The 20,842-nt window shown below is 49.3% G+C and overlaps 1 protein-coding gene and 1 pseudogene across 9 annotated transcripts in view; one reads left to right on the top strand and one right to left on the bottom strand.

Annotated features, from left to right (window-relative positions):
- Nucleotides 1-20,842, bottom strand: part of ZNF674 (zinc finger protein 674) — a 37,625-nt gene extending 16,783 nt beyond the window's left edge. The window contains exons 1-6 of one of the 9 annotated variants that reach the window (XM_053891682.1): nucleotides 19,489-20,842; nucleotides 17,691-17,735; nucleotides 14,343-14,468; nucleotides 12,884-13,010; nucleotides 12,478-12,573; nucleotides 351-414 (exon numbers count right to left, since the gene is read on the bottom strand). In XM_053891682.1, coding sequence (XP_053747657.1) covers nucleotides 392-414; nucleotides 12,478-12,573; nucleotides 12,884-13,010; nucleotides 14,343-14,468; nucleotides 17,691-17,705 — 387 coding nt within the window. In that variant the 5' untranslated portion in view covers nucleotides 17,706-17,735; nucleotides 19,489-20,842 and the 3' untranslated portion in view covers nucleotides 351-391. Of the gene's footprint in view, nucleotides 1-350; nucleotides 415-12,440; nucleotides 12,574-12,883; nucleotides 13,011-14,009; nucleotides 14,469-17,690; nucleotides 17,736-17,959 lie in introns of those variants that run through there. The other 8 variants (XM_019417571.2, XM_019417572.2, XM_053891680.1 and 5 more) reach the window with 8 other exon arrangements.
- On the top strand, nucleotides 14,832-15,378 carry LOC109248165 (quinone oxidoreductase-like; annotated as a pseudogene).

The raw sequence follows: 20,842 nt of genomic DNA, 5'->3' as shown, positions 1-20,842 counted from the left end.
TGCCCATTGTGCTAGCAAATGGGCCATTGGAAATCCGACTGTCCTAACCCAAGGGACGACAGACTCGCAACGCCTCCACGTGGCGAGGCTTCACCCGGATTGGACTCTGCCTTCCAACTCCTGGAGACGGAGGATGACGACTGACGAGGCCCAGACTCAGTAACCCCGGTGACCCACGCTGAGCCCAGGGTAAAACTCCAGGTGGCGGGTAAGTCCATCTCCTTTCTGTTGGACACAGGGGCTACCTATTCCGTCCTGCCGAGCTATTCTGGCCCCACCACACCATCCTCCGTTTCGGTCATGGGCATAAGTGGCACCCCCTCCAATCCCCCATGCACACCGGTACTCACCTGCTGCCTGGATGGCTTCCACTTCTCCCACTCCTTCCTAGTCATCCCCTCCTGCCCCGTCCCCCTGTTGGGCCGAGACATCCTCAATAAATTAGGAACCTCTATACACCTACCAGCTATCTGCCCCTCTCCTTCCCCCACTCATCTCCTACTGGCTGTTATCACAGACCACACAGACCACAGCCTCAACCCACACCCAGACCTCCCAGTAGACCCAATCGTATGGGATACATCCACCCCAACAATTGCCACCCACCACCAACCTGTCCTCATTAAACTCAAAAATCCATCACAATTCCCCTCTAGACCCCAATACCCAATCTCCCACACCCACCGACTAGGCCTAAAGCCCATCATCGATCACCTACTCAAGGAAGGCCTCCTAATCCCATGTCACTCCCCCTGCAACACCCCGATCTTGCCTGTAAAAAAGCCTAATGGCTCATATAGACTAGCACAAGACCTCTGAATAATCAATGAAGCTGTAATCCCCATCCACCCAGTAGTGCCCAACCCATACACCCTCCTCTCCCAAATTCCCCCATCCACAACCCATTTTACAGTGCTTGATCTCAAAGATGCCTTTTTCATCATTCCCCTACATCCCGAATCCCAATTCCTCTTTGCCTTCACATGGCAAGATCCAGTCACCTCTCTGGCCTGCCAACTCACATGGACGGTACTTCCCCAGGGGTCCTGTGATAGTCCCCATCTCTTTGGGCAAGCCTTGGCCAGGGATCTCCTCAAATCCCCACTCCCTAGTCACTGTACTCTACTACAATACATAGATGACCTCCTACTATGTGGAACCTCTTTCGACCACACCAAATAAGATACAATCCATATCCTAAACTTCCTGGCTAACCTGGGGTATTGAGTCTCCCCACACAAAGCCCAAATCTGTACTAATACAGTCACGTTCCTGGGATTCTCACTCACACCTACCACCAAGGCCCTAACCCAAGACCGTCTCCGAGCCCTCCAAACCCTGTCCCCACCTACCAATGCAGACGAAATCCTCTCCTTCCTGGGCTTAGTGGGCTTCTTCTGACACTGGATCCCTAACTTTGCTGTACACGCAGCTCCCCTATACAAAGCAGCCAAGGAAACCCCCCAAGGCCCACTCTCCAGCCCGGGATCGGTAGCAAGGGCCTTCCAACGGCTGGTCACATCTCTAGTCACTCAACCGGTCCTTTCCCTCCCCAGTGTTTCAAAGCCTTTCCTCTTATACACAGATGAAAGGGCTGGAATTGCAACAGGGCTCCTAGCCCAACCATGTGGCCCCAAGTTACAAGCTGTCGCCTACCTCTCTAAACGACTGGACCCTACCATCAGGGGGTGGCAACCCTGCCTTACAGCACTTGCAGCAGCAGCCACCCTAACCAAAGAGGCACTCAAACTCACCCTACACTGCCCCCTAACGGTACTCCCATCGCACCGTCTATCTGATCTCCTTACACATAAGGCCCTGGCACACCTCTCCCCATCACACATACAATTGTTCCATCTGCTCTTTGTTAAAAATCCTGAAATATCTCTCCAACTCTCCCCCAGACTCAATCCTGCCACCCTACTTCCACAAATCAACACCCTCCAAGCCGCTGCACACATACAGCCTGCTATTTGCTTTTTATATGGCCAAACCAACAGTATATGCTCCCAAACCTCCCCCACCCAATATGGAGAATGCCCCTATAGCTATTGTAACATGCACTGGCTCAACCGAAACTGTTTCACAGGGAAAAAGACCGGCCGCTTCTGCTTACAAGGTAGCAACTTTACCCTTACTATCCCTGATCCATGGGATATCCACTGGCAAACCGGGACAAGGGGCAAACTGTATCAGAACGGCCATCACTCTAACCCCGTCTCCTCTTTAACCATCTATCGAACCTACGAACCCTCAATGGCTCCTTCCCTCTCCAACCTTAAAGATCTTACCCAAATGATCACGGACCAAGAAAACCAGCTCAAAACCCAACTGCAGACACCCCCCACACAACATCCCTTCTCATGGCTTACACTAATCAGACAAGGAACAGTCCTGCTTAACCACTCAGGCTTAACTAACCTGTCACGCTGCTTTCTTTGCGCATCCCTCCAGCGGGATCCAGTAATAGCCGTCCCATTACCCACCCCCTTTCTCAATGCCACTAACTCCACCAACCACCCCAGAAGTCAAATCTCCCTACAGGTTCCCATCCTCACTGAGACCCCTCAATACAACACATCTCACCCAACATGCTACTCTTCTTATGCCTCCCCAACTTGCCCCTCCCCCTTGCCTATGCCTAGCCACAATCCCCCCCAGGGGGATTCTATTGGTGCAATGGCACGGCTTATAAACAAATACCCAAAAACACTTCTATCTGTCTCCCAGTCACCATCATCCCCCAACTCACCCTATACGGACAGGAAGAACTCCATCAACTCCTCGAATTCCATCTCCAAAAACGAGCCGTTTTCCTCCCACTAAATGGTCGGACTATCCCTGGCCACCTCCCTACTGGCCGACGGTGTTGGGACCAGCTTCCTAATACGCTCCATTAGCTCCTCCGGGGATCTGTCAGACAGGCTCCAAATCGCAATAGAAGCCTCAGGAACCTCCCTAACCGCCTTACAAAGGCAGATCAACTCCCTAGCACAGGTCACTCTACAAAACCGACGAGCCCTAGATCTCCTGACAGCAGAAAAAGGGGGAACATGCCTGTTCCTGAGGGAAGAATGTTTCTACTACCTCAATGAATCAGGCTTAGTTGAAACCAATTTAGAACACCTAAAGGAAATCCAAAAAACTCTATCCGCCCACCCAGGATCCTCAGACCCCCTAACCTCCTGGTGGCAATCACCCCTCCTAACTTGGCTCCACACCATAGTCATCCCACTAGTTGCTATCTGTATAATACTTATGCTCTTACCTTGTTTTCTCCGTTTCGTATGGAAACGAATTCATGAAGTTTCCCAGGTTGCATTTCACCAGATGGTGGTCCGGTCATTATCCCGCATTCCAACCTCAGACCCCACATACCATGACGTCGCCCTTACACCCACAGGAAGCAGCCAGATCAGATCCGTCGCCCATTATCACCAATAAGAGGTTGGAATGTTAGGATGTCCCTGGAACCACAGTGGAGGGGACGGCCATCTCGCCAGCGCAACCTAACGGAAAGCCCCGAGCAGCCTGCCAGAACGAACTGAAGGTCAACCAATCACCGAGCGACAGCACGACCTGGCGCAAAAAAGGCCCACCCGGACCTAAACCTGGAACCACTGCAGCTTAAAAGCCCTACCCCACCACACCCAGGCGCGACTTCCCTGACTCCTCTCTCTCTCTGTCCCCAAGCCACGGAACCTCGCCCGAGATCTTAATTCCCAATAAAGACTTTTGACTGCTAAAATTTTTTAGCTTCTGACTCTTATCTTTACCCTGACCTACGCCTGACCTTAACAACTTTATCCCAATAAATTTGACAACTTAAGTGAAACAGACAAACTCCTTGAAAGACACAAGTTACCAAAGCTCATTCAAGAACAAATAACATGAGGGGGACCTGAGTGGCTCAGTCTATTGAACGCGCAACTTCGGCTCAGGTCATGATCTTGCGGTTCGTGGGTTCCAGCCCCACACCAGGCTCTGTGCTGACACCTCAGAGCCTGGATGGAGCCTGCTTCAGAATCTGTGTCTCCCTCTCTCTCTCTATGCCCCTCCCCTGCTCGTGCTCTGTCTCTCTCTCTCTCTCTCTCAAAAACAAACATCAAAAAAAGAAGAAATAATATGAATAAACCAGTAAGTATTTAAAGGAATTGAAATGGTAGCTTAAAACCTTTCCACAAAGAAAACTCCGGGTGCAGTTGACTTCACTGGAGAATTCTACCAGACGTTTAAGAAATAATACCGGCTTCTATACAAATTCTTCGGAAGAGCTGAAGAGGGAGGAAATACTTCCCAACTCACTCTATGACTTCATTATCTTAGTTGTGGTGATGGATTCATGGGTGTGCGTGTCAACATTTAGCAGATTGTGCATTACAAAGACATGCAATTTCTTCTGTGTCAATTACACCACAATAAAGGGGTGAAAACAGAGAAATCTGTACTCAGAGACTGTGGTAACTTTCCCAATGCTTACATTAGAAAAGGAAACTATCAAAGCAACGACCTAAGCTTCTACCTTATGAAACTAGAAAAGGAAAGAAATTCAGTTGAAATGAGCAGGGGCACGGAAATAATAGAGATAAAAGCAAGAATGAATAAAATCAAGGTTTCCATTACTGGCCACCGTGGAAGATGTCTACTATAGCCTCTCTCTCCTGCTGATTCTTGCAACTAAAATTTACTCTGGACAAAATTATGTAAAGCCGACTACTTGAGGACTCTGAAAAATAAACGAAAGCAGGCGGACTCTGAGGGGAGAGTCAAAAGGTAGAGAAGCAGCTCATATAGTGAGTTTCCTTTTATTTTTTCTAGTGAATTTCCTTTTTGTCCCTCCCTCATTTTTTGCAAGATTCTGTCCCCATGGCATATGAACTTCCCCAGTCCTGTGGCTTGTGTGCAAGGGCAAGAAAAGCCTCACGCCAAGGCTTTAAGAACTGAACTAAACTAAGATTTAAACCACAGCTCAAGCAAGTCTAACACCTGAGTGACAAACGCATGAGACAGACCTGAAGCAGGACGGCAAGGTCTCTGATAACTGCACAAAGACTTACATCACCACTCAAGTCTCAGACCAAGACTTGAATGGTGCATACGTAGGGAAGATCCAAAGAAGCACAGGAAAGGCAGTGAAAACCTAACTGATGAATTAACATCCATAGAAGATGAGACAAAACTGGTGATCCGAATCTAACAGGGTTTATTACATGATAAACAAAGATTAAAAACAACAAAACCATCGCCATTATCTAAGAATCCAAAATTATTCAATATAACAAACAACCAGCAAAATGTGACCAATTCTTCCTAAGGGAGGAGATATTCAACCGATGCCAATCCTGAGATCACTCAGATACTGGAATTATCAAAGACATTTAAGTAACTATTGTAACTAAGCTCTATGATAAAGGCAAACACACCTGAAATAAATGGCTAAATTTAAAAAATGGATAAATAGAAGTTCTCAAGAGATACAGAAACCGTAAAAAAGAAACTGAAATTTAGAACTAAAAAACACAATTATTTGAAATTAGAACACCAACTCACAGGATGGACTTAGAAGAATGGCAACGACAGAGGCAAGAGTCAATGAACTTGGGTGTTAAACTGACAGAGATGATCCAACCTGCCAACCTGCAGAACAGACAATATCCCAAGGCCCAACATTCATGTCATTAGAGTCCTCAAAGGAAGAGAAATTCGTGCAAAAAAAAAGATCTGAATAAAGGTCAAAAAATTTTCCAAATTTGGAGAAAGACATAACAGATTCAAGAAGCTTAGCACACCAGAAACAAGATGAACTCAAAGAAACACCCAGAAACATTACAATCAAATGGCTGGTAAGCAAAGTTAAAAAAAAAAAAAAAAAAGCTTTGGGGCACCTGGGGCTCAGTCAGTTGAGTGTCCGACTTCGGCTCAGGTCATGATCTCACGGTTCGTGGGTTTGAGCCCCGTGTCGGGCTCTGTGCTGACAGCTCAGGGCCTGGAGCCTGCTTTGGATTCTGTGTCTCCCTCTCTCTCTGCTCCTCCCCTGCTTATACTCTGTCTCTCTCTCAAAAATAAATAAATGTTTTTAAAAATTTTTTAAAAATCTTGAATAATAAGCACACTGTGTATAAGGAAACAGTGATTCAAATGACTGTAAAGTTGTCATCAGAAACAATGGAGGCCAGAAGATAATGGAACATCTTAAAAATACCAAAGATGAAGAACTGTCAACCCAGAATTTTAAATACAGCAAAAATTTCTTTTAGGAATGAAAATGAGGGGTGCATGGGTGGTCCAGTCAGTGAAGCTTCTGACTCTTGGTTTCACCTGAGGTCATGATCTCATGGTTTGTGGGATCGAGACCCACGTCAGGCTGTGTGCTGACAGCACGGAGCCTGCTTGGAATTCACCCCCTCCCTCTCTCGCTGCCTCTCCCCTGCTTGTGCGCGCACGCTCTCTCTCAAAATAAATAAATAAACTTAAAAAAAGAACGAAGATGAAATTTAAAAACTCACAGAAGGAAAACTAAGAGATATTGTCACCAGTAGACTTGTTGTAAGAGAAATGATACAGAATCTTCAGAGTGAAAGGAAATAGTATCAGAGGGAAGCACAGAACTTCAGGAATAAAGAGCAGCAGAAATGGTAAAATATCTGGGTAAATATAACAGATTATTTTTATCCTTTTGAATTCTTTAAGATATGAATGGTAGTTGACAGCAAAAATTATAACACTGTCTGGGGGGGGAGTTAAAACGTATGTAGCTATAATACATTTGAAAATTATAGGGGCGCCTGGGTGGCTCAGTCGGTTGAGTGTCTGACTTCAGCTCAGGTCATGATCCCACGGTTCATGGGTTCAAGCCCCGCGTCGGGCTCTGTTCTGACAGCTCAGAGCCTGGAGCCTGCTTCACATTCTGTGTCTCCCTCTCTATGCCCCTCCCCTGTTTGCAGTCTGCCTCTCTTTCCCTCTCAAAAATAAAGAAACATTAAAAAAGAATTTTTAAATAAAAAAATAAAAGATAGTGACAAAGACTAAACGTTTAAAATAGAATGTTTAAATTGCAATTGCACTTCCTATGCAAGACCTGTGCATTCAAAACTACAATATTGCTGAGATGGATGTTAAAAGACCCAAATAAATTGAGAGATACATCATGTTCATGAATCGTAAGAGTCAATGTTGTTAAGTATTTCAATGATCCACAGACTCAAGGCAGTCCCAGACAAAATCCCCGCAGGCTATTATGTGGAAACTGGTAAGTTGATTCTAAAATGTATATGAAAATATCAAGGACCCAGAATAGCCAAAACATTATGAAAAGGAAGAACAAAGTTGGAAGATTCATACTACCTGATGTGAACACTTAATATCAGGCTACAGGAATTAAGACAATGTAGTATAGGCATATAGGCCAACGCATATGTGTTCACCTGTTCTCAATAAGAGGGACAAAGTAAATCGATGGAGAAAATACAGTCTTTTCAAAAATGCTGCTGGAACTGAATATGCATATGCAAAGAAAAGAACATTGATCCTTACCTCACACCAGATAAAAAGAATGCGTATCTCATTATGCCCATTGGCCTAAATGTAAGAGCTAAAATTATAAATCTTCCAAAGGAGGAATCATATGAGAAAAATCTGTGCTACCATGGGTTAGACAGAGAATTGTGTAATGGGGCACAAAGGGCATGAACCATAAAAGAACCTAAATGTAAGAGCTAAAATTATAAATCGTCCAAAGGAAATCATATGAGAAAAATCTGTGCTACCGTGGGTTAGACAGAGAATTGTGTAATGGGGCACAAAGGGCATGAACCATAAAAGAACCTAAATGTAAGAGCTAAAATTATAAATCGTCCAAAGGAAATCATATGAGAAAAATCTGTGCTACCGTGGGTTAGACAGAGAATTGTGTAATGGGGCACAAAGGGCATGAACCATAAAAGAACCATAAACTGGACTTTATCAAAATTAAGAATGTCTTCTTTTGAAAGACACTAGTAAGATAAAAACAAGCCACAGCCTGGGAGTAAATACACAGAGAACACATAGCTGATAAAGGACTTGCATCTAGAAAACGTAAAGAGCTCTTACCATTTAATAGCAACAAAAATGGCAAAACATTACCACAGACAGTTCGCCCAAGATGTCCGGATGGCAAGTAAACACATGAAAAGACACTAACCACTAGTTATTGGAGAAATGCAGATTCAAATCACAGTAAGGTGCTCCCTACACATCTACTAAAATGAAAAACTAACAACACTCAGAATACCAAGTAATGACGAGGATACAAAACACCCAGAATTCTTATGTTGGGGGTGGTCAACGAAAATGGTACGGCCATGCTGAGAAGCAGCGGGGTAATATCTTGTGAAGTTAAATATACATTTACCACATGACCAAGCAATACCACTCCAGGTATTTATCCAAGAATATGAAAACGTGCCCATGCAAACACCTGGATGTGTATGCTCATACCAACTTCTTTCATAATGACCAAAAATTCCAGAAGAATCCAATGTGCATAAACTGCTTAATGAATAAGCAAATACAACATCATTCACCTTCAAAAAGGAACAAGATGCTGATACATGTCAAACACGGATGAAGCTAAGAAGCATTAAGTGAAAGAAGCAAGACCCGTAAGGCAGGCCACTATAAGATGCATTTATAGGACATTCTAGAAAGAATAAAACTAGCAGACTAGAAAGAAATGAGAAGAATCCATTTCCAAATCCCAGATTTGGGAGTGAGGAAGACCTTTAATTATATAGAGGCACAAGGATATGCTTTAGGGGAATGAAAAGGTCCAGTATTTTGGTTCCATGACTAAATCTCTGTCAAATCTACAGGACTGTACGCGTAAGAAAGGTAGCTTACAGCATATAAATTATACCTCCATAAATATCACTTAAGAACAGTCATCTCAGCATAAATATATAATGAAAATACATGAAACATATACATGGGGATTATGATAAATGTCATCATATACAATCAAATACCATATGGTGCTACTTATGAATTTTTTTATTAAAATACCTACTAAGCATTATGGACAAACACTACTAAAAAATCATGAATTCTAGTTAATGATATGCCTGCAGAAGTATTCAGGGGTGAAGTGTCCAGATCTCAGAAACTTAGCAGGAAACACATCACAAAAAGCATTCAACACAAACATAGTTAATGACGTGCCTGGGAAAGTATTCAGGGGTGAAATGTACTGGTCTCTGAAAGTTACCAGGAAACACATCACAAAAAGAAAGGGGGCTGATAGGGGCACCTCGGTGGCTCAGTCAGTTAAGCGACCCACTTCAGCTCAGGTCATGATCTCACAGTCCGTGAGTTGGAGCCCCGCGTCAGGCTCTGTGCTGACAGCTCACAGCCTGGAGCCTGCTTCGGATTCTGCGTCTCCCTCTCTCTCTGCCCCTCCCCTGCTCACGCTCTGTCTCTCTCTGTCTCAACAATAAATAAAAACATTAAAAAGAAAGAAAGGGGGCTGATGGGAGGACAGAGGAATTAGGACACATAGAGATATGAGAAAAAGCAAACAGAGCAAAATGTTCGCTGTAGAACCTAGGTGGAATTCTATGGGTATTCAAACTATGATTCTTTCACTTGTTCAGTGTGTGCATTTTCATGATGTCAGGAAGAAAGCTAGAAAAGAACAGCAAAATAAACCCAAAGTAAATAAAGGTAGAAGGAGAAGGAAAAAGAAAACAAAAGACAGGGAAAACGAAGAAAGGCAAAGACTTTTCTGGGAAAAGCTCAACCACCATCAATGAAGTTCAGACTTCACGCCACTACCTGGGACTGGACAACCCTGATGACCACCGTGAGGCCACTCTGCAGACTAACGGTTCCTAGAAGATTGCTATATCTCAGCACAAGCGGAGAAGTTATGGGACCTGCCAGAAATTTCCTCCAAGGCCCAGGGAATGTGCAGTCCCAGAGCGGCCTGAGGTCTGGGGGAATGAGGGAAGAGGGGCAAAATGCCCAGCAGTGAGTCCACACGCCCCGCCTTCCGTCCCAACGGATCCCAGGCTTCTGGGGGAGGCCTGGCCGTGTGTCCCCGTGCCCCTAGACCCCTCTCCGGGGATGGTTAAACTGCGGATCTTAACTAGACACGGAGTCAGATCTACCTGGAGTGTCGCTCAAAACGCACAGAACCCGGCCCACCCCAGGCTTTCTGAAAACATTTCCACCGGGAGGGACCACCTCGTGGGGTACCCTGAGGGGTCCACAGGCCACTAGGTGACACACGTCTGGTTAACCATGACTGTAATAAAAACTATTTTCCATGCACAACAGTGACAACAGTGATGACATTTACTGACAGCTTCCACGGGGCCAGGCTTACGTTCACCCACTCCTTCAATTCGGACCGTCCCGGAAGTTCTAGCATCAGCCGCCTCCACAAACAGGCAATGAGACTCTGGGGCCAGTGTGTGGAGGGAGGGACGGCCAGTGAGCGAAGAAGCCAGAATCTGAACCCCGCCTGTGAGCTCCAAAGCCTAGGTTCTTGACTACTGGGCTGTGGATGAGCCCCGAACCCCCTTCCTCTGCCCTCGTCCCAAACAAACCGTATCTGCCGAACGTGCCCCCAGCCTCACAGCTGGACAGATAAGATGTAGGCGCTCTCCCAGGGGTCTGTGCTCTCGGCAGAGGATAAGCCACCCCCACAGAGCGAGGTTTGAAGAAGTTACCTGCTGGAGTGCAAACACAGCAGCTGAGACTACCACCTCCCCTTCCGCAGGGAACCCGCACAGCAACTACCAACAGCACCCAGCTTCGTACAGAGCTGGGACCCGCAGGCCGAGGTGTAACCGAGCTCCATCCTGAGTGTTCAGAGGGGTGGGGGTGGGGGGGGCAAAATAGAAACCGCCAGAAATGCAGGTGGGGAGGTATGCCCGGGCCCAGGAGGTGCCACCAGCAGAATTACAGACACGAACCTGAGAAGAGGCAGCCCTTGGGGGTGAGAGGGGGAACGCGCCGGAGGACCCCGTGACCCGCACTGCGCCGCACCTACAGTGCACGAGCGGACGGTTACCCTAACATAATACAGTTCCGAACCCGAGGGAGCGGGGACCCCAAGAGGGGGCCGCGCCTCTGAGTGTGGGCCTCCTCCTTCCAGGGCACCGCTGCGCGGACAACTAGACATTTTGATTCCCGGAAACGTGGCAGGTGGGAAAAAGCACGCCGCCAACATAGCAGAAATCCTCACGGATCTCCGCAAGGCCGCGGATGTAGGGTAGACTGAGCGAGAAAGCGGAAGGCGCACCCCCAAACGGCCGTGGGAGGAGGGAGGGGGTGCAGGCCCCGAGAGAGACGGCGCACAGCCCAGCCGGCGCGAGCCGCGGGGAAGGCTTCAGGGGAAACAAGGGCGCGGCCAGGCCCGCGGCCAGCGCAGCCGGGGCTCTGCCACCAGTGTCTGAACAGCCGCTGCAGAGCGGATTCACATCTGTGACCCTGAGGTGGACCCCAGCGCGTGACCTTCTGCTTAGGGCCCCGGCTGCTGGTCCACGGAGCACGCGGGGCAGTCCCGGAATCCACGCGCACGCCCTGAAGATGGGCCCACGGACCGGCCGCCGTGCGTGGGTAACAAACGGAGGAAGATCTGCATCTGAAGAGTGTGGGGGTCCCACAAGGGGCCCAGAGCAAAACCAACCAAACCAGCCCCCCACCGGACAAGGGCAAGGGCAGCTGTGCCCAGACCTGAGGCGGCGCTCACTGGAGCGAGCCGCCTGGGGAAATGTCCTCTCAGGCTGACCTGTTTTCAGTGAATACAGAGATGACACAGAAGACAGGGGAGTGGGAGGGAAGCATTGATGCGAGCAGGATCCTGACAACAGGCAGGGTCGAGTCAGGTCTGGAAGGGACTGAGGAGCTGAGACGAGAGGACACGGTCGTGGGAAGGTTGACACCATCTGCACAACCTGAGCACAGACAAGACCATGGTGGCTGCCCGGCCTGGCCTAGCTGAAGGTCACTAGCAAAGCTTTTGGTCCACACCAGCTGCAAGGAACCAGGCGGATTGTTTTCCTGGGGCTGAAGAAGACTACAGGTGTCAATGGAAGGGCCCGCAGGGTGTAAAGAGGAACCCTCACGCCTGCACCCACGTCTTGAGGAAAATGCAAACGCCCAAGAGAGAGGAAATGCCCTGTGAACTTCCAGAAAGCAGGGGGAGCACACAGGGGGAAGGCTCGGTACTTCCCCCGCCACCGAGGATACTGGGAGCTAGAGAGGGGACCTGAACAAATGGGGTGCACTGCCTGAACCCCAGCAAGAACAAGGAGGCTGCGGGAGGGCGGTCGGTGGGGGCACCGCGTGGATGTGACAGCAGCTCGCTTCATTGAACCCAAGTTGTGTCCCCGAGTCTAGGGGCGTGGAGAAGAGCTCCCAGGCGGGCCCCCCACGCCAGGCTCTCACTGACCTACCAGGTCCCCTGGCCTGACTGGCCCGGCACCTGCTCACCCGGAGGGTTCCGCGTCGGGGTCTCTCCCTCTGCTGTCCTGGCCTCTCCTCCTTGTCCCAATCTGATGACCACATCGGGTTTGGGAACTAGCTGTCCTGAGGAGGGGAAATGACACAGACTTTGTTATTAACGCCACATGGGTTCCAGAACCGACACCAAACCCTGCCGACCAAAGGTGGTCCGGCCTGGGTGCCCGCCCAGGAGGACAGCTATGCCCCTCAGTGCACCACACCACAGAGCAGGCGACGGCACAGTGTCCCGTGTGGGGTGCAAACAGGGTTACGACTTCCCAACAGTGAGCCTTAGGCCCGAACTCGTCCGGGGCTCCAGACGCCCCTGAGCAGGTACCAGCTAGGTGACACGTGTATGTGTGTGTTCCGGTCACACTGTGGCACGGTCCCTCACCCACGGAGACCAGGTGGCTGTAGTTCTCCAGCATGACGTCCCTGTACAGGTTCTTCTGAGCCGAGTCCAGGCATCGCCACTCCTCCAGGGTAAAGTCCACAAACACGTCCCGGAAGGTCAAGGACTCCTGCAATGGCACATTCCTCATTAGCCCAGAGGGCTCAGCTGGGGGACAGACGGGACAGTGTGTCCCATCTTAGGTCTTTCTCTCGTGGTAGAGGTTCAGTATCGCCACCATCCCGGGACAGCCCTGACCGATGAGGACAGTAATGCACACAGAGTGTAAAGTCACTTGTGCAGGGTCACACAGCTAGGACACGGGGATGAAAAGACATGCCTTCTGCTTTCCAAACCCACGTGTTAGGGGTTTTTGTAATTAGAAAGAGAGAGAAAGTGTACATGGAAGCAAGCGGGTCAGGAGCAGGGGGGAGAGAGAAAGAGAATCCCAAGCGGACTCTACGCCCAGTGTGGCGCCGACACTCAGCTCGATCTCATGACCCTGAGATCGTGACCACAGCTGAAACCTAGAGAGTGACACTCAACCAACTGAGCCACCCCAGCGCCCCAGCCACATCCATGTTTTTATCTTATTCTTTTTTTAACGTTTTTATTTAGTTTTGAAAACAGAGAGCACGAGTGGTGGAGGGGCAGAGAGGGAGGGAGACACAGAATCTGAAGCAGGTTCCAGGCTCTGAGCTGTCAGCACAGAGCCCGACACGGGGCTCGAACTCATTAGCCGTGAGGGCACGACCTGAGCCAAAGTCAGATGCTTAACGGACTGAGCCACCCACGTGCCCCGACATCCACATTTTTCTTTTTTTTTTTTCCCCGACATCCACATTTTTCAACATGACACTGCATTGCTCGTCTACACAAATGTTCTTTGCTGCTCCCTACGCTATTTGAGACAGTCCAGTATACAGTGTTTATGTAACTAAAGTTACTTTAACCTTTATAAAGAAACAGATGAGCCATTAAAACATCTTACCCTGGAAATGCAATATTCCAACTTGTTTACCAAATAGGGACGAGCAGGTAAGTCCCAAGGATGTAAAGATTAATAAAGACAAAAACACACTTTCTGAACAGAAGGAGCTGAGCCTGCCAGAGGGAGAACGACACTTACACACTCATGTATGAAGGGGAGGGCGGGCAGCAGGGTGGGCTCCTGTCCTCTGAGGGCAACGGTGGGGGGAGCAGAGGGAACAGAGAACAGAAATTAGTCAGGTCTGCGTGGGGCTGGCAGAGAAGGCTTCGCAGGGGACGCTGAGCTAGAACAGTTCCAAACACAGCTACTCAGGACTATGAAGCAACAGGAAACATATTCTGGTCTCTCCTCTAGGTGCCCAGTGTGGAGTTCCTAAAACCCTTGTAAATCCGCAAGTGAGAAGAACAGAGGGAGCATCTCTCATTCCTGTTTTTTTTTTAATTGATGAGTTTTGTTTTATGCCAATTATACGTTGAGAAAATCCCAGCGGCACGGGGGTTGGGAGCTTCCTGGTGGGTGAACATCCACATTCCAGAAGAACGATGCTTGCCAGATCCACAGATCCATATTCGGTGACTCGCGAGCCTCATTTATCTTCTGTAGTATCGTTATCACATTTTTTTAAATTTTTAAATGTTTTTTTTTAATGTTTATTTTGGAGAGAGAGAGAGAGACAGAGACAGAGACAGAGCACAAGCGGGGAAGGGCAGACAGGGAGGAGACACCAAATCCGAAGCAGGCCCCAGGCTCTGAGCTGTGCGCACAGAGCCCGATGCGGGGCTCGAACCCATGAACTGTGAGATCATGACCTGAGTGGAAGTCGGACACTCAACCGACTGAGCCACCCAGGCGCCCCAGTATCGTTATCACATTTAAGGTTAAGTGGCTTCGGTCCCCTTTTTTGTGGAATCTGAGTGAGCCCTGGCAGAATTCGCTTCCCCTCTCTAGAACCGGATCACCATGGCAACTGGACTGAAATTGATGAGAGCAATTGGAGTTGTTGAATTTGGTGGACCGGAAGTGCTGAAACTCCAGTCGGGATGTGGCAGTGCCAACTCCAAAAGACCATCAGGTTGTAATCAAGGTCCATGCATGTGGTGTAAACCCAGTGGAAACATAGATTCGTTCTGCTACTCACAGGATAAAACCACTCTTACCCTATACTCCTGGTTCAGACGTGGCTGGGGTAACAGAAGCTGTTGGACGTAACGTATCTACTTTCAAGAAAGGTGACGGAGTTTTCACTCCCAGCACCATCTCTGGGGGCTATGCTGAGTATGCTCTTGCAGCAGACCACACTGTGTACCCACCGCCAGAAAAACTGGACTTTAAACAAGGAGCTGCCATCGGTATCCCATATTTTACTGCTTATCGAGCTCTGCTCCACAGCGCCCGTGTGAAAGCTGGAGGAAGTCTTCGGGTTCATGGGGCTAGTGGAGGAGTTGGATTGGCCGTATGCCAGACTGCCAGAGCTTCTGGTTTAAAGGTTCTGGGCACAGCCGGCTGAAACCTGTAATAGGTTCTCAGTATTCATTGGAGAAGGTGGCCCAGGCTCATGAAAATATCATCCACGGCAGTGGGGCTACTGGGAAGATGATTCTTCTCTTAGAATGATTCAGTCTTTCATGTATTTCCTGTGCGATTAGAAGTTTCCTGCCCCAGTTTTACTTATACTACTTTTGCTCCAAGTAGCATTCATTTGATTTAGTGAGTTTCTTATATTGAAAAACAAGATTTATCTTTAGAGATCTGGGCATTGGAGTACAATTTACTTTATAGTTCACAATATGTTTCATGTCTCCCGCCGACCTCTAATCAAGGAGTCATCATAGTAGGAAACAGAATGTTAGTAGCCATTTGGCATTGGGTACATTACAGAAATTCCTGGTACTTGATCATTAATTCCCTACCTTGGACTAAAGCAAGCTAATTCAAAATAAGACTGCGTGATTTCCGAGCCTACCTGTCCTTGTAAAGGATCTTCAGTTATCTGTTTAGCCCAGAACTATATTGGACTCTGAAGATTTTCTAGACTAAACAAGACCCCTTTTCCAAACTAATCTCATCGGCAAGGTAAACAATGTCCACAGAACTTTGTTTTTTAAAAAATAGTTTCCCGGGCGCCTGGGTGGCTCAGTCGGTTGGGTGTCCGGCTTCAGCTCAGGTCACGATCTCACAGTCCGTGAGTTCGAGCCCCACGTCAGGCTCTGGGCTGATGGCTCAGAGCCTGGAGCCTGCTTCTGATTCTGTGTCTCCCTTTCTCTCTGCCCCTCCCCCGTTCATGCTCTGTCTCTCTCTGTATCAAAAATAAATAAACGTTAAAAAAAATTAAAAAAAATAAAATAAAATAAATAAAATAAAAAATAGTTTCCCAGTATTTCCCCAAATATTAGAACATTCACTATGTTAATGGTTGATTACTAATTATCCATATATTCTGTGAAGATAGCAGCCTTATCTTTGTTAGTGTGACAGTAGGTCCGTAGTCTCTCCAGATAGATATTTCTTGATGATTTGATTTTCAAAGTAGATTTAGAATTATCTGTCTGATGGGAGTCATATATTTTTCTTTAAATGACTAAACAAATTTGACATATTAAGAGTGGGCGGCTTTTGTTTCCATAGCATGGTAACTTGCAGTAAATTCTGTAGGAAAATAAAAACTGTTGATCTATTTCATCTTTATGTATATATATATATATGTACTTAATACACATATATACTTTATATATAATACTTGCCTTACATCATATCTCTTTTACATAGTTCCTAAGGATTAATTCTTAACAGTGTTCTGTGTTGGAAGTCTTTATCTAAACTAAATAAATGCCATCACTGTTAGGGGCAAGGGAAAAAAAAAAGGTTAAGTGGCTTCAAAACATGAATTGGATCCCTTTTCTTCTTGCAACAGCCTGGAAAAGCTGAACACAGAAATGATGTGGTCTTTAACATTTCGTGAAAGTAGTAACTAGTCCAGGATCTGGGACTGCCAGTTTAACGTGTGAGTACCTTTGACCCACAAACCCAACTTCCGGGTGAATTCCCCATCAACACCTGCGCTAATGAGCACACACATACAGAGTCAGCCGAGAGGCACGGTATAGAGCAGGAAAAGAGGGGTAAAAACCCAAATATCCACAGAGAAACAGTTCAAACGATGCATCCGTCCCCCTGCCCAGGAGGTGAAATCATCTGTACGAGTGGATGAGGACCACCACCCGGGATACAAGCAGGTGGGGAGAGCAAGACGGGAGTGGGGCAGGGTGGTGTTCGTGCAACCTCACACCCAACACCGCACGTGTTCCTGCTTTCAGTGGACGAAACGCACGTAGACGCGTCTACCCCTCGCCATCACCCAACTGTTACCAGCGGGCATCTCTGAGGAGAAACGGGACACCAGGGGGAGAAATAGGGATGTTTCAGCTACCCTCTAATGCACGGTAAAACGCCAAGCATGGATTTCCTTTCGACGTTTTGAACATAACAAAAAAGCCAACAGTGAAGTGGCCATGGAACCGGGGGAAAAGGAGACTCTGTGCTTCAACAATTATCTCTGAGAAGGAAAAGAAAAAAGCAGGGGGGGGCGGTGCATGCCCCAGAGAAAGAAGGAGATGAGAGCACTCCTTTCTTGCTCTCTCGTTTTTTAATTTTTTTTGTTGTGGTGAGGGGAAGGATCGGAGAACCCCAAGGTGGATGACAGCATGGACAGAAAAAAGCCGAGGCGGAGGGGAGTAACGCAATTGTCAAGGGTACAATACGGGTGCCCCAAAGCTGCCTCAAGGTCACTGGACACAAAGTAGGGGGAAATTAGGAACTCACCTGGAACATGGCCATCCTGTTCTGCTCGAGACAAAGGGCAGAGATCTAGGAAGACAGAATTGGGGCATCCAGATCAGTGCATTCAGCCAGGAGAGCATCCCCACCAGCCTGATAATAATCACCCTTGCACCCTGGGGAGGATGGTGTGCAACCATGCCCAGGAGCCCCAGGCCGTTCCCTTGGGCTTTGGATAAGCTCGTGTGGGCTTTGCAGGTGACCTGTGTTTGTGGGCCTCCAAAATACATTGGAATATTATTTCATTTCTTAACCTATTTAAGAGCAGTTTACAAAAAAGGAAGTGCAACGCAATCTCACTCCTTCGGCAATAAGTACGTCCTGAGGAACAGCGGTGATTAAAATGTTGATACTGGTTTTCGCTGATGATTGCAGTCCTCTTGTTTTGTTTACTTGCATTTAAAAAAATTTTTTTTTAGTATTTCTTTTTTGGAGTGAGAGACAGAGCACGAGCAGGGGAGGAGTAGAGAGAGAGGGAGACACAGAATCCGAGCTGTCAGCAGGGAGCCCGATGCGGGGCTCGAACCTACACACCGTGAGATCATGACCTGAGCCAAAGCCGGACGCTTAACCAACTGAGCCACCCTCACATCCCTTGTTAACTTGCATTTTTGACTGTGAATATTATTACTAATAAAATGGAAATGAACAGTGATTACGCTGAGCCCCGAAAGTGACAGACCCTTAGCAGAGTCTGGAGGACAGGGATACCTGGCTGCGGTTTGCAGGAAGGAGACAAACTAGGGCTGAAGAAGGGGCAGAGGGGCAGCCGGGGGCAGGGAGGCAGGTGAGGAGCCCAGCACCGATCGTTCCACAAGGAGCTGGAAACCACTGCCCCTGCCGCCCTGTGCACCCTGCCCTCCACTGGCCGCCCCCACCCAGTTCTGGCCTGTCACTTTCTCCTTTCCCATGATGCCCATTCAACTGCCTGCTCTTCCCGCCTTGGCGGTTTTCTAAAGAAAGTGTCAGCAAGGAGCTTTTGCACAGAGTAGCTGCTGTCACTGCAGCAACCCCTGCGGCGGCCTCGGGACAAGAGAGCTCGGCCCCGTGCAGGTGAACAACTCGGGCTCTCAGGCCCAGGGACAGTGGCACCAAAATGAGGCAGCAGAAACAGCTGACAACATACCTCTGGACCGCTTGCAAATGTTCCCAAGTGAAAAACAAAACCATACGAGAGCTTTCTGTACTTGAGTCAGACTGGAGGGAGAGTCCACATTTCTGCTAGCGGCAGGTGGGAGGTTCTCACTCTGGGGCTCACTCAAATCCAGAAACATCCAATGGCAAAAGCTGTGTGCACAGAAGTGTCAGGAGAGAGTCCTGTGCAGCTGGCAGTGATCCCTGTCAGCCTGATCCGACCCTCACAGGCACCACAGCAGGCCGCCCTCCTCACGGCAGCATTACTCCACCTGTCTGTGCATTTCGTCTCTCTCCCCCAATGGGGTCCAACTTCCCACAGTCACACAGTGGGCATGGTCTCTCTCAGCTGGAGGGACAAAGGCCACTCCAAGTCCAGCTCTTCTTCGACCTGCTGTCCTCTAAGCCTCCACCCTCAGCGCTGGGGTCAGTCTGTCCTGAGAGCCTCCTCCCTCGGCCCTGGGCTCTGGGTCTGTCCTGTGAACCTCCTCCCTCTGTCCTAGGCTCTGGGCTGAGGCTCCTCCTCCTAGGACTCTGATAAGAGCTCTCTTGTTCCTAACGACGCAGGACCAAAGGATCCAGAGACAAACGCATCTCCGTTGGGACCATGGCCACAGCACCGCATCTGTCCCTGAGCCAGGGAACTCACCTTCTGAGGCCTCGACTGGCTCTTCTGTAGACTAGGAAGCCCAGGGGCGGCCGAGCCGGAACCCGCAGGAGGTGAGCAGTGGTCTCACTGATGCGCCCTGACCCTGGAAACAATGACCGCACAGGAGATGCAGTGAGCAACCTCTCTGAGGCAGTGACAGTGAGGAAAACCCAGATGGAACACTTTATGGAAGCAGCCACAAGGCCTCGTTTCAGTGTTAAGAGTAAACGCTTAGTAGCAGCCTAACTGTCGCCAGACAAGGAGCTAAGCACTGCGTCATCCCATAAGGGTCCTAGCTGTGGACTCGAACTGATTGCCCGCTCTGTCGCTTGGATTCATTCAGTGAAAAAGTTGAGTGCCTACTGTGGGCCTGTCCAACGTGTTGCAGGTACATCAGTGAACAAAGTAATCAGAGTTCCCCGACCCTGCGGAGCTGTGTTCTAGCAGGCAAGGCACACAGCAAGCACAAAGTTGATACATTTCGGGAACGTTCGTTAGAAACGCATAGGTGCTAGAAGGATCTCCCGGGGTTTTCTAGCCGTGTGACTCTGGACAGGCTACGAGCCTTTCTGTTGTTGCTTTCTCGCGATATAATGAAGACAATCGTAGTACCTACTCACAGCCCTCGGGAGGATGACCATGCACCCCAAGGGCGCCTCGCACGTACTAGACACTCAGCAAGCGGCCGCTGAACCTGACCCACCGACTCAATGACAGTATCACTGGCTGTCGCCCCCGGCCCGTCGCCCACACTCAGCCCAGGGTCCCGAGGTCGCAGGGGCGCGAACCTATCACCCGCACCTGCCCTCCGGCCCGTGCCTGCTCCGCCTCCCGGTACTTGGCTACCAGAACCCGACAGCCAGGTCGGATGACAACAAGCGGCGCGACCTCGCGCCGCCCTCGGGTCAGCGGAGCACTTCCGCTCCCGGCGCCCCGCAGCCCGAGGTCGGAGCGCGGCGCACGCGCACGAGCTGCTTCGGGGGCCTCCACGGCCAATGGCCAAGATGGCGCGAGTCGCGGCCAGTGATTCCGACGGGGTTCGCCTGGGGCACGATGTAGGGACCGGAGCGGGCGACCGTTTTCCGGACGACTCGCACGAGAGGCCGGGGGGCGGCGAGGGGCCGGCGGACGGTCGCAGAGGCCCCGGTCCCGCCGCCTCCGAGGCCGAGGCGCCGTCTCCCACGCCGTCTGCCGCGCACCCTCCATCCCCGGGAGCCGCGCTCTCCGCTGCCTTCAGCTTCTCGGAATGAGAAAGGGTAGTGGGGCCTGCTGCCGTTCTCAGCGGCACATGGGCGCCGCCATCTTGGGGGCGGGGCCTGTCCCTGGGAACCGGGCCTGCCCCAGGGGTCAGAGA

The sequence above is a fragment of the Panthera pardus genome, unplaced genomic scaffold (assembly GCF_024362965.1).
Source record: "Panthera pardus isolate Hobbes unplaced genomic scaffold, ASM2436296v1 HiC_scaffold_27, whole genome shotgun sequence".
NCBI classification, from domain to species: domain Eukaryota; kingdom Metazoa; phylum Chordata; class Mammalia; order Carnivora; family Felidae; genus Panthera; species Panthera pardus.
This window is presented reverse-complemented; position numbering and strand designations above follow the sequence as displayed.